Raw genomic sequence first — 13,779 nt, 5'->3', positions numbered from 1 at the left:
CCACAACGGAACCACACGACTAGCATGGTTAAGTTCGCTTGTGCATTTACAGTCTTTTGTGCAATTGTACGTTGTAATATTGTTTATTTTATGCATATAAATCAGATTTTTCTCATATAGAATGCGTTTGGTTAAGCTATAGCCTATAGAGGGTTAATAGAGCGCTTCAGTTTGCTGGTGATCATCTTTAGCTCAGTGCACGCAGCTCAAACAGCAGCTTACAACATTAATAACTATGAATGAGATTGTCATATATATAACATTATAACGAGAACACTATTATAATAAAATGTTATGAATTCGTTTGGTTTGGTTTCCGTGTTTCAGCTCGTTTTTGCGTGGAGAGCCAAGAGCGCATCCACAACAGAAGTTACACATTCTGATAACTTAGTTCGAGTTCACGTGTGCATTTGCATCTTTTTGTACTTATATAAGTTGTAATATTATATTTATGTTGTATAAATATCTGAATATATGATGCGTTTCCCTGTGTTAAATAAGCTGGCAGCACTTCAGTTTACCGGGTGTTCATTCAGCTCTTTAGCTTCCGCACACACAGAAATTGCACAACAACTAATTGGGAATGTCATAAACATAATATTATAAAGAGAATATTACCGTAACAAAAAAGTTGTGAATTTGGGTTTATTTGTCATGTTTCAGTGTGTTGTTACAGGAAGAGCCAAGAGCGTGTCCACGACGCATCTGACTATTTGGGGTTTGTGGCGCGGGTGCATTGCAATATTGGAAATAGTCAACTTCTGTTTTAAACTGTGAAGGCGAGCCAGTGGATATCACACAAGCAACGTGCAAACTATGTGCAAGTCAAACTTATGCCGGTGAAGGTCTTTCACCATGACAGTGACAGTAAAAACTGACGCCGCTTTCAGCATCTGACGACGCACGCATTAACAGCCCGTATTCTCTCAGACATGACGAGAGACCAATCTCCTAATATGTGGTGTATATATAGCTGTTTTAATTCATTTCTTTAATGTTTCTCTTGTGGCCCGAACATAGTGAAAACAATGAGAAGAAACATTATTCGTGTTGAACAGGTTGTTTTTGAAAGTTGGTGCATAAAATAAAGGTGCTCTTTTGTTTCATTGATAAAGTGTTACTGAAGTTTAATAATTTTATTTTAGGCTATAGGCCTATAATTCATTGTAGGCTATAATAAACCTGTTTTAAAATACATTTTTAAAACATATTCAGTGAGGAGTAGCCTAAGCTAATAGCCTAATTTTTTTATTTTCCTCACAGGCTGTGAGTCACAGCGTGTCAGTTATGCGGTCATGCGCTATGAAATTGTTGCGACGCAAATTAATTGTAATATTAATTTATTAATAAAAGTAACCTATTAATAATAGCCAGAAAATAATAGGTCTACATTAATTGGAAATCCCAAATACTCAAAATAATGACAATATTTAATGATTTTTAATATTTGTATATCTTGCTATAGTCCTTACATGATTGTCCTCTTTCAACACACTCCATCCATCGTCTTAAATCGCATTATATTTTTTTAAACGCAAGTAATGATGTCCAGTAACATGTTTCCATTATTTAAGCATTATTTTATTTATTTGTACGGCTGCTTTGTTTGGTTTATGTTGAAGTGTTTAATGCCTTTTAATGGTGAGACTTTTTTTGTAATCAGGCTCTCAAAAATAATAAAAAACCAACATATCGGTTATCGGCTTTCATATTTAAGGAATTATCGGACCCAAAAAAAACAAAAATCTTCACAAACAATAAAAAAATACTTTCTATCAATCCTACAATATTGTTAATTATAAAACACCTCTCTCTGTTTTGACCCTGCAGAAGAACCCAGCTTTGTTTGCAGCACCACTTGCAGCTTAATTAGGCTTGCCATCAGGAAAGATAAAGTGTGCCTGTAAAGAATGCCATGCCTGCCCCCCCCCCCCATTTCTCATTGCAGTTGGTTTTTATAAGCGTTGGCTAATGTGCTGGCACTGAGGGACAGTGGAGTGGAACACAGGACGTGTAACTGTTTTGCTGCCGTGTCTGTGGCCAAGCATGGCACGGTAATGCTAGTGAGCGAGCAAGCACCGGAAAGTACTCCGAGGCAAGCTGCCACGTTGACTCTTGAGTTTTGGAGAGGTTTTGATCCCATTGTGACTCTTTTTTTTTTTTTTTAAATATCCTCTCACTTATCCATCTTGATAAAATTGTTGATTTGTTTTTTTTTTAAACAATCTGATTATCAGTTAACTGATTATCTTGTTCAAATGACAGGTCAACACTTGGTGGTTTGTTTTGTTGCAGAGCAGTGGCTTTAAATGCTTTTGTGTTTTAATAGTTGTTTGTTGTGATGTTCACAGACTCCAAATCTGGATGGGACACAGACACCTGATTGACTTTTCTAAATGCACATTAATGATTTGATTGTGAATGATTCATTCATGCATGCATATATATTATTATTATTTTATTATATATTTAATATATATATATATATATATATATATATATATATATATATATATATATATATATATATATAAAAATTTATTTATTTATTTTTAATTTTTTGGTGTACTGTCCCTTTAAGATTGGCCAGCAGAGAGACTCTGTCTAGGAGGAGTTGCCATTTAATGCTGATCTAGGTCAATCCTCCTCTTCCCAAATGTAATCTTGACTATCAGAACTTATCTCAGATCATTGTTAGTTTATATGGTAAGCTTCCCTTACACAGGTACAGAAGCTGTCACTGGGGCGGTACCTTTTCAAAAGGTACATGTGTTTTTTTTTTTGGTACTTTAAATGTTTTGAAAAGGTACTGCCCCAGTTATAGCTTTTGTACCTTTATTTCTGAGAGTGTATTACTTTTTAAATGAGTTTTGTCTGTGCTTGACAAATCAAGTCCATAATGGAGGTTTGGTGTAGGGCTGCAACTAATGATTATTTTGATTATCGATTTGTTGGCTGATTAATCAGATAAAACACCTTTTTATATATATATATATATATATATATATATATATATATATATATATATAGACAAAAATGCACTATTCCACATTCTGCCCAATGCTGTCCTACAAACAAACAATCCAACTGAATGCTATGAAAACATACCGTATGCTGAATATATTTCTGTTTGCTATACATTGTGTAAAAGAGTTATAAATCACAGTTTAAACTGACAGTTTAAACAGACAAAGGACAGTTTAATTCCCTATATTAAAAATAGAAATAATAATAATGGAGATGATAAAGAAAAACGCAAAAAATTACAGGTATGTTCTGCAGGAACACACACATTCACTCTGAACACAGTAACCTGTTACTGTTGTTTCTTTATTCTGTAAATGTAAGAATATACATTCTGATTCATCCGCTATTTTTAGATGCATTTTTTCCATAGAAATGCGTTGTTTGCTGCTGTAATTCGATGTTACTGGCGGAAGTTTTCCGTGCATGGTGGGCAGACGCGACTAAACGATAATGAAATTCATTGTCGATTATTTTCATTATCGATTATTATCAATTTTATCGATTAGCTGTTGCAGCCCTAGTTTGGTGATCTTCCCTAGTGGTGTTGTTGATGGGGCCAAATGACACCAGTGTGGCAGATGTTTCTGAGAAATCCTGGATTTTGCAGAATGTGGGAGTGTCGTGGTTTCTGTCTGCTCTCTTGTGCTGAATATTTAGCTTTTGCCCGGTGTTTCAGCATCGTGTTTCATTTGTAAATGATGTGTCAGTGTTTAATATGTTTTGTGAACGCTGCCTCAGTGCCTGTTTAGTGCTATTCTCTTTTTGAATAGCTTTTGATTCAGCCTAAGACATGTATTTTGTGGGGAAGTGATGACATAAATTTGAAATTATGCCATGAATGGAAGCAATAAGATGGAGGGGCAGGTTGATGAAATGGAGACAAAAAGGTATAAAAGTGATGCATGAATCAAACAATAGGTCTGCCGTATCTCCTCCTGATTAGGCGTGTTCTTGCTCAGGCTCTGACAGATAAGCATTTGGAAGTGTGTATGGAAAATCCCATCCGCTCACACTGTGAACAGAGGAGCAGTCGGCCTGCTCCAGTCATGGAGATTCCTGCTGAATGATTTGGGTATGCAAACAGACTCGCATGTTGGTAGATGGGACAGAGGTTTTGAGTGTGTATTGAAATGTGACCCGTGATCTCTAAAAGGCAAATAACTGCCCTTGACTTGTTGACCTGATATGAAAAGGACATTCAAATTAAAATATTGAATAATATTCATAACAGAAGCGGTGTTTCCCACAGACTTGTGCTCTATTTGTGGCAGCATATATATTTATATATATATATATATATATATATATATATATATATATATATTATATATATATATATATATATATATATATAATTAGGATGCTCATATTGACCGTTTAAACCGTTAACCGAAAGTAAAAATTTTTACCGATTAATACTATCAGTTAAACGGTTTAAAAAAACGTTTTTTTTAAGGTTCTTTTTTTAGTTTGCTGCATGGTTTAAAAATAAAATAGCCTACTATATAGCTTAGCCTATATTTATTAACTCACGGAGAGCGTCGGCACGTGACACATGCCTGCAGAATGTTTTTTTTTTTCCGAGCAAGGGAAGCAGAATGAAGCGAGCGAAAAGAAGCACTGTGTGGGATCATTTTAACAGAAAGGGCGACGAAGTTACCTGTAAATTATGCGGCGCCGTATTAAAATACAGCAGTAGGCTAGCACAAGTACGATGCAGTACCATTTACGAAGCAAACACCCTAAAGCTTCGAGTGATGAAGGGCAACAAACTTTGCCCTCCATGTTATCAGGGAGAAGATGCGATGAACGGCGATCTGAGGAGATAACGCTGAGAATCTGTTCAATGGTAATTTTGCACAAACGGAGAAAGAAGCCGCAAAAGCAAAACTTATTGAAATGTGTGCTGCTTTGGAAAAGCGCTTCCCGAAGCTGGCAACTCTAACGAGACGTTATTCCCGGTACTGTCCCATCGGAGAGGGTGTTTTCTGCCGGCGGGTCTAATTGTCAACAGGCTGCGCTCCAGACTGACCCCACATCACGTTGATATGTTGCTTTTTTAAATAAAAATTAGACAAGGTGTTGAGGTAGGGGTGCTATTTTTATTTAACGAAAAATCTTAGTCTAACGAAAAAATGGCCGGTTTTTGAAAGCTTTGTTCAAACGGATTCAGTGTTTTCTTTTTGTCATCTTAATTTGTTAATTATTTAAGTTTAAAAAAATATATTTAGTGTAGGCCTATTTTGTTTTTTATTTGTATTATTTTATTCTATTTTTCTCTCACTGTCAAAAATGCTGCAGGTGCGTGGAAATTTAAACTGAATCCAGGTTCTGTTGTTGATCTGTTCTGTATGCTGCTGTTTGCACTTTGCACGTTAAAATAAACCCTTTGATAAAAAAAAAAAAAAAATGTTTGTATTTTATTAAAGGGTCACAGATACGCGTCAATTTTATTTGTATTTAATGCCAATTTACTATTATAATCTTATCAGTTAACGGTTAATAATCGATTAACGAGCGGCGGTTGTCGGTCGGGAAAATTAATCGAAAATAGCACCCCAAATATAAATATATATATATATATATATATATATATATATATATATGAATATTCTTTCTCTGCCAGCAGGAGGCGCTTGTAGAGCGGGAGAGATAGTGGTTTCCCCAGTAACGGCTGAAATCAAATGAGCGCTGCGCTCACAAATGCTGCTTTATCAGGCATTACAGGCAAGATGCAATGAAAATGACATCCACAGTCAACCGAACCGGGCTTTGGGGGTAAGACGCGCTCGGGCACGGTTCACATCCTTAGAAAATAATCGCACAGCCTAATCGATAATCGTTCATTAAATTGACTAATCGAATATTCGAAAATCGTGACCCATCCCTAGTACTGAAATGTTGATATGGTGACAGGTTGTGGAGTATGTGAGTTTTTTAGCCTAAAAATCATAAATACAAAGCAGAAAGGCAGAGTCTTGGAGCACTGAGTCGTTATTGAAAAAGACAGATGCCACATGGTGCAGTCATTTTCTTTGATGTGCTTTGCGTCGACATCTCAAATCTCATGGGCTTAATAAGAATCGTAATGTCACCGTAGGAAGCCAGAACTTTTTTCTGGAAAACCAAGCAGAAAATTTGCATAGCAATCCTGTGAAACAAAGCATGTTTCGTCAATAGAAATGGTTGCCAACTGGTCAATTTGAGACTTTTAAAACCTTGCTTGGTCATGGAAAGAGTTTGTACCCAAGACTCCTTCAGAATATTTGGCACTTGAAATGTTCTGATGTTTTCTCTCTCTCTCTCTCTCTCTCTCTCTCTCTCTCTCTCTCTCTCTCTCTCTCTCTCTCTCTCTCTCTCTCTCTCTCTCTCTCTCTCCCTCAGGTGGTTTGGCAGCGTAATCATGCCTACATTGAGCCCATGATTGAGTAGCAGTGCTCCAGGCCCCGTCTGAGCCTCCAGCATCCCACCAGACAGCTGCAGCATGTCTAGTTCTGGCTTTCCCCCCAGCCAGGGGTCCTTCAGCAGTGAGCAGAGCCGTTACCCACCTCACTCAGTGCAGTACACTTTCAGCTCCACTCGCCACCCTTCGGTCAGTACCACACACAACCTCACCTGCATCGCACATTACACTGTCAACAATCCACATAACAAGAGAGGTGCTAAAGTAGAACTATAACCATAACTTTGCTGTTTTTAGGTCAGTCACACTTTGAACTTGATAATTGTGTGTGTACAGCACAGATCCCGAACCACCTATTCTCTGTAACAGAGCAGTCCTAACATACTTCTGCAAACAGCCATTACACCTCCTTAGTTTAATGAGAAGTATGGATGTTTTTTCCTAACAAAATAAAAATAAAAAAATTCAAGTACTCGAAAACCTGCCACTGCTAAAGGCAGCTGCTAATCCGATAGATGCACGTGAACGAACAGACAGTGCAACTTGGGTCTGGGTTTTTGGCACCTAATACAATATATAAGTCCTCTGTTTTTACACTAAATGCACTGGGTATTCCCTCCTACCAGCAGGAGCTGGATGCCATGGTACACGTGCTCCATTATGGACTAAAAGAGAGGAATAAAATATAAGGTATGGTGGCAAATAGGTAAATAAGAGTATTGTCTGTTTGCTCACGTGCATCAGTCAGAGTGTAAACTGTGTTGAGGCAGGCTTCGCCCACGATACCTGATTGACACTTCTCATTTGCATTTGGTTTAACAGTTGCCTTTTGCAGTTCCCTTTTGAGTATTTGATTTATCATTTGGGCATTTGATTTACCATTTGCGATATCGATTTGAGCATATGAGCACTTGATTTATTCTTTAAACTTTGAATTATAAACTGGCTTGATAATGAAAATTAGTAATCAAATACAAATATTTTTTAAATTTGATTTTTGATGCAGTTCATTCTTCCCCGAATGAGGAAATGAAATCGCATTTGATTTATCATTTGAGCATTTATTATTTGATCTTTTTAAGCATTTGGATTTTTATTTTAATTTTGTTAGGAAACATCATCCATAAAGAAGGTTGTTTTGTAAAGTTTATAAACCGGAAACAGGCATGATGGGGTTTATACATCCTCTATTTAGCTCGAAATGTTAATACCTGGAGTAGGATGTTAATACTGACAACCCATGTGTTTAAAACCCATGTTAGTTTTAGACATGCAGATATCCTATCTCTTTTCCTCAGCTCTTGTTTCCTCTCTAATAGTGAGATGTATGTGACAAAGGTTAATTACTTAACACAGCTTACCTCTGTATAGCGAGTGCTGTGTCATTGGGGCATTCACATGTACAGAGGTTTTATTGCTAGAGTGGATGTATTATTATTTGTAGTAAGCATTTATACTGCTGGATGATCACAAGTTATTAATGGGCCCACAACATTTGAAAATCTGACCTCAAATGTGATGCACTGCTTGTCATGAGCAGTCCACCTGTTGAGTTGGATCTGATCTAACAGAATGGCTGTTTGTTATGCCTTATCAGACAATAACATCTTACTTAATGTAATAATCCTTAATGAAACAATTGTTATGCTTAATTTTTAAAATAATTAAAAATGTACGCAAGGTATATGCTAAGTTAGCATTTGATTGCAAATTTGTACATTTGATTGGAAGTTTGGATTGGAATAACCTACATGACTTTATACATACAATGTGTTCACAATATACAAATTATGCTTTTACTGATATTCAAACTTTAAAAGTGCATTAAAATGCATTAAAACATGGAAAGCATGAGAAATGTAGTATCTAAATTTATTTAGCAAATGAAAAAAAAAATGTAACTAATGCTTTCTCAATTTGAGCAACCAATCTGCAAAAAGGAACACAAAGCTGTGTGTGGCTTAATTTTTCTTGACCTGAATCCAGTTGTTTTCATGGTTGCAATGTAACATTTGGCTGCTAATCAGTTATTTAGTTTAAGCTTTGTTACTCACTAGAGTCCTAATAATTAGGTAAAAAAAAAACTTTATATGTGCAAAAATGTGTTTCGCTGTACCACGCAGAGGCGCTCCACCACTGTCGTTATCACACTAACTGGCACAGCCCTAAGTAAAAGGCAGTAATGAATGTTATAAGATGACATTTTTAAGCAATTCAAGCAATTTTTAATCAGGCACTTTATATAATACCCATTAAAAGTTCTTTTAGCCAAAGAAATTTGGACAGAAAGAACAATTTATGGCACTAGTGATTTTTACATTAGCATTTCCTGTGTTTTCTTACACTCAACAATAGTATCTCTCAGGAGATACTGATCAGGTTTGCTCCAGTATCTTCACTACTGTTGGTAGTGTTTGCATCATATTACTACTAATTGCCATAAAGGTAAATGCATTGCCAGCTATGTCTGCTTCTCATGTCTCTGGAAATCACCAACTCTCTTTGAAATTCAATGACGTTACAAATCGCTGTATGTGTGAATGCCCCTCTATGCTTATTTTCTCCTCAACAATCCCCTCTGTCTCAGATGAAAGTAGGCCCAGAAATGGCTGGGCCTCAACATTATAAATCAATTTGGTTATCACTGTAGTACATTCCTTAGAGCTAGAGAAGGAGAAATAAACAGACTCCAGCTGTTCTCTCTCTTCTCTGCATTTTCTTTTCTTTTTAATTCACATTACTCAATTATTAACACATTTCCTGTTCGCAGACATGGACATGGCCATGTTTGTTCTGGGGTTGTTAGCAGTTTAGAAGCATCTCTAACACAGATGGTCATAAAATGTGAGTGGCTTCTAGAGGAAATCTGATGTCTATTTCAGTGAGTTGACCTCATACCAGCAGGTCTTGCAGTAATCCTGCTGTACCGCAGCCAACTCAGACAACTGTGATCGCATTGTCATCATTTGGCCAAACAAAAACTGTGCCTCATTTTATAATATGAAACTCTGGACATGATTTCATGTGTCCTGACAACATCTAAATCAGAGCTCTCTGAAACTTAAAAACCTGAAATACTTGTTGGGAATTTTTTTTATTATTGTTACTTGTACAGACCTAAAAATTAACATGGATTGTGTGTGTTAATGATTACAATAATATTTTAAAATAATATAACAAATACCAGTTTGCATTATCAAGCTACGTAACAGACTGTTTTTACAGCTGTAATAACTGGAAGCCAGAAGCCTTGCACATTCAAGGTACAAATGTCTGTGCTCACTCTTCTGTTAAAAATAAGGTGGATTAAAGAGGATGGATTTAGTGAAGTAACTTTTCTGAGAGTAGTCTTTAAGCACCACCACTACAGCTATTACCACATTTCTTTATTAAATCTGTTATTTATTCATTTGAAGGCCTTTGCTAAACATCTATCAATTAAAAAATGTTTATTCAGCAAGAATGTATTAAATTGATCATAGGTGACGTTTTCCATTAAAAATATTAAGCAGCACAACAGTTTGATATTGATAATAAGAAATATTATATAATAATATTATTTTTGAGCATCAAATCAGCATATTAGAATAATATAAAACTGAAGAATGGAGTAATAATTGCTGAAAATGTAGCTTTGCAATCAAAGGAATAATATATTAAATAATTCTTGATGTTTTCAAAGAATGTTATTTGCCCTGATTTTGCCCGGTTCTTTAAAAACTGAACTTTAGTCTGAGAGTAAACCAGCTTCCAGAACTGACTCACACATGGTAGCTTTGGTTTGGTTTCTGTCCTGCTCTGCGGGTGTATGTGGTTTTCTAATAGAATGATGAATTTAGGGTTTGATGATCATCTCATCTTTAGCAGTGAATGTGTTACATGCAGCTTTATGTCCATGTTTTACTAGAACATTAAACAGACTTGTACATTTCTGAAGGGGCAGAGGTGTGTTGGTGTGCTCTTGACTGTCTGGGGAGGCTGTCTTGTCAAAATGTGCTTTTTTTTTTTTTTTAAATCTCTTTATCCCTTTCATTCTCTCTCTCACATATATACACACTCTTGTCTTTCTGCCCATGTCCTTAAGGCTTCTGAGCCCTCATCCTTGAGATCCTCGTGTTTTTGTTTTGCCCAGTGCTTCCTATCTGATGTATGTGTCTGTGTTTGTTTAGGAGTTTCCCGTACCTGACTACCGTAACCCTCTGCAAGACCAGCAGCGCCGCAGGCCTTCACTACTATCTGAATTCCACCCTGGGACCGAGAGGTGAAAACTTTCCCCATCCATTTCAGACATAATGCTATGCTCCTAATTTGAGTTCTGCCCCATTTAAAGAAAATGTATGATGAAAATGACCACACTTTCTTTCTTAAATGTGTGAGCAGAGTAAATATATTAACCAATAATATCATATTAACATATTTTATTTCCTTCCAATGCAATAAATCTAGATATAAACCCACTATAGATGATTCCTTTGAATATTTTGTTTGGAAACAACTTGGAAATGGGTTATACTATGTAGATCTGACAACATTAGCGTGATTTGGCCGATATATCAAATATGATATATTTGTAACCATTTATTTATGTCAGTCAATTATTCACATTGACAAATAAATGTAGGATTTCCTTTTATAGCTTATAATAACCATTGTACAGGGTAGAATGACATGAATGTAATATTTTATATGTTTTGTTTAAAGTGGAGTATTAATAAATATATTATATGCAATACTAATTTCTTCGGTTAAACCCTTGAGCCTCTGAGTTTCTGTCTGTGTTTGTTCCCAGACAAATGCAGTTCTTGGTTGACAATATGTGATTGGCATGTTGCAATTCTCAAATAATTGTTTTAAGATCAATTAATTGTATTTGAATTTAATTTAGTTGTAACATGTAACTCTTTTGTGTTGTTTTCAGTAATATTGTTTGGTGCTGAGGTTTTTGAAGCATAATAATTTTAAGTATCTCTTTCGTCTCCTGCAGGCCGCCAGAGCGCAGACATGGTTATGAGCAACAGTTTCATGCCGTCCAAGCTCAGCAGGAGCTGGAGACTCTCGAGCCCAAGCGTCTCCGCATCGAGAACGTATCTGAAACGCACTTTCCAAGGGCTCAGCCCACCGGCATCATACTGCCCCATCCACAGACCATACAGGACAGCATCAGGACCACTGGAGAGGTCAAGAAGGTGATAAGTGTGTGTGATTTAAAACATTTCCTCATTCCATAAAACAAGCTTGTACTTATTCTTGTTCTCTCCCTTCTTTTTCCCTTGTTTTCTGGGACAGGAAACCCAGTATAGTGTGAAGGTGGATGCCTCATCCCCAGGTGGAGTCCCACAGGTGGGTGAGGATGCAGACCCATCACCCTCCAAACTCTCCAAGGAGGAGTTGATTCAGAGCATGGACCGCGTTGACCGTGAGATTGCCAAGGTCGAGCAACAGATTTTCAAACTGAAAAAGAAACAGGTGTGTAGCCTGACTGAACACAAATGCATGAGAGAGAGACTTAAACACTGCTACATCTCAATAACTTCTTTTTTTAAGCTCTAAGCTGTTGTTCATTTTGTAAATAAAGACAGTTTCAGTCACTAGTTTTGTGATGACAAGATTTGTTTGTTTGAATCCAAACCAAAAGTGACCTTCTCGCTCTCTCCCTGCACGTACCAGGGTTCGCTCCCGTGTCACAGGAAGCTCACAGGTGTTCACCGCTAGCAGCAGACAGGGCTTTTGTTCAGTATTTATCAGTTAGCCTTGTGGGAAATGTTGCCCCTCTGAAAGAGACTTGTCATAACTCCCTTTCTTTGCCAATTATTCTAGCTCTTTGATGGAGATGACAAATCTTTCAGGCTTGCAAGTGTACATTCATTCCTCACTCCGTCTTCTATCTTTGTTTTCTTAAATATCTGATTGAAGAGATACTCGCATGCTGGTTGAAGGTACTTTCCCTTCTGTTCTTGCCCAATGGTGAAAATGTGACAAAAGAACAACAAACAGTTATCTTGCAGTGTATACCGCTGTCTTTATTACGACTGCAATTCAAAGCCTAAGTCTGCCTATAATTTTTTTTTCTTGATTCTTCTACCAGGTTTTTCCTTTCTCAGGAGCACTTTACTTATGCACTGCAGTTTCAGAAGGAAAGGCACAGGGCAAATTTGTTGAAAATGTATATGAATGTAATATTACAACTCTCCACATCACTTTGATATCTGTGAGAAAGTTTTATTGTGTTTTTTGTAGTCATTCATCCCTGTGATTATTGGTGCTTTGCTGACACAAGTATCACTATAATTATTGCTCATATTTAGGCATTTAACTTTGCTGCATCTCACATCATTTCAGCTAAAGACAAGAATGATGCTTCAGTTTGTGTGCTAAAAAAGAGATGGGTGTTGTTACTTTTCTAAGCAATACGTTTTGCGAGTTAACTTGTAAACAATCAAAATGGGTGAACCCTTCATAATTTCATGGTCAGAAAATGTTCACTATTATTATTAGTAGTAGTATTGTTTTTTTTTAATGTTTATATGCTTGTTTTAGGCTTCCTGGTTTATGGTATATTGTCATGTTTATTATCTCTTAGCAACAACTGGAGGAGGAGGCAGCAAAGCCTGTAGAGCCAGAAAAGCCAGTGACGCCACCCCCTGTGGAACACAAACATCGCAGCATCGTCCAGATCATTTATGATGAGAACCGGGTATGAACACATTAATACAGCGTGTTTTTTTCTCACACTCACTCAGAAACCTAGCAGAGTCTGCTCTTTATAGATCACGTTTAATTGATGTTAAAGTGTGCTTAGACTATTCACAGTGAACAAAAGCTTTCCTGAGAGTCTTTGAACACCTCTGGGAGAAGATGATCAATGACTAAATGAACTTAGTTAGGTTTTGTTTTTATTGTGGGTGAGGGAGAAAGAAGTACAGATGGAGAAAGTCAGGCAAAACTTTAGCACCCATCTGGTCTGGGTGCATCACTGAACTTACTGTTTCCATCAAGAAGCAGTTGCATACACGGACATATACTTTGTAGATGCTTGCGACTGTTACACAGATTGTAGATTTGAGTATAAAGAATTGTGGGATTGTGTAATGGAGGTGTTTCCCAGACAGAACACTGCAACTCAGGAAATTGTAATTTTTTTTTGGGGGGGGGGGGGGGATGTTTATTTTTTACTCCCTTTCACCCTGGAGGAGGAAATGTTTTCCAAACAAGTGATAAATTGTTTGTTGGCTTAAACAATTTGTGTTTCTGCTGTTGAAACACGCACTGGCTCACACTTTCTCTATCAAAGCTAGAAGTAAAAAAAAAAAATAATAAAAAAAAAACCCCCAAGAAAATACATCTGTCTT

At 36.7% G+C, this 13,779-nt stretch overlaps 1 protein-coding gene across 1 annotated transcript in view; it reads left to right on the top strand.

Annotated features, from left to right (window-relative positions):
* LOC109080767 (nuclear receptor corepressor 1-like) overlaps positions 1-13,779 on the top strand; it is an 86,229-nt gene that overhangs the window by 1,790 nt on the left and 70,660 nt on the right. The window contains 5 exon segments of the mRNA XM_042757369.1: positions 6,412-6,619; positions 10,600-10,691; positions 11,415-11,616; positions 11,717-11,896; positions 13,011-13,124. Of these exon segments, the coding sequence (XP_042613303.1) occupies positions 6,512-6,619; positions 10,600-10,691; positions 11,415-11,616; positions 11,717-11,896; positions 13,011-13,124 (696 nt within the window). The 5' untranslated portion in view covers positions 6,412-6,511.

Source organism: Cyprinus carpio, chromosome A5 (assembly GCF_018340385.1).
Source record: "Cyprinus carpio isolate SPL01 chromosome A5, ASM1834038v1, whole genome shotgun sequence".
Classification (NCBI taxonomy): Eukaryota; Metazoa; Chordata; class Actinopteri; order Cypriniformes; family Cyprinidae; genus Cyprinus; species Cyprinus carpio.
This window is presented reverse-complemented; position numbering and strand designations above follow the sequence as displayed.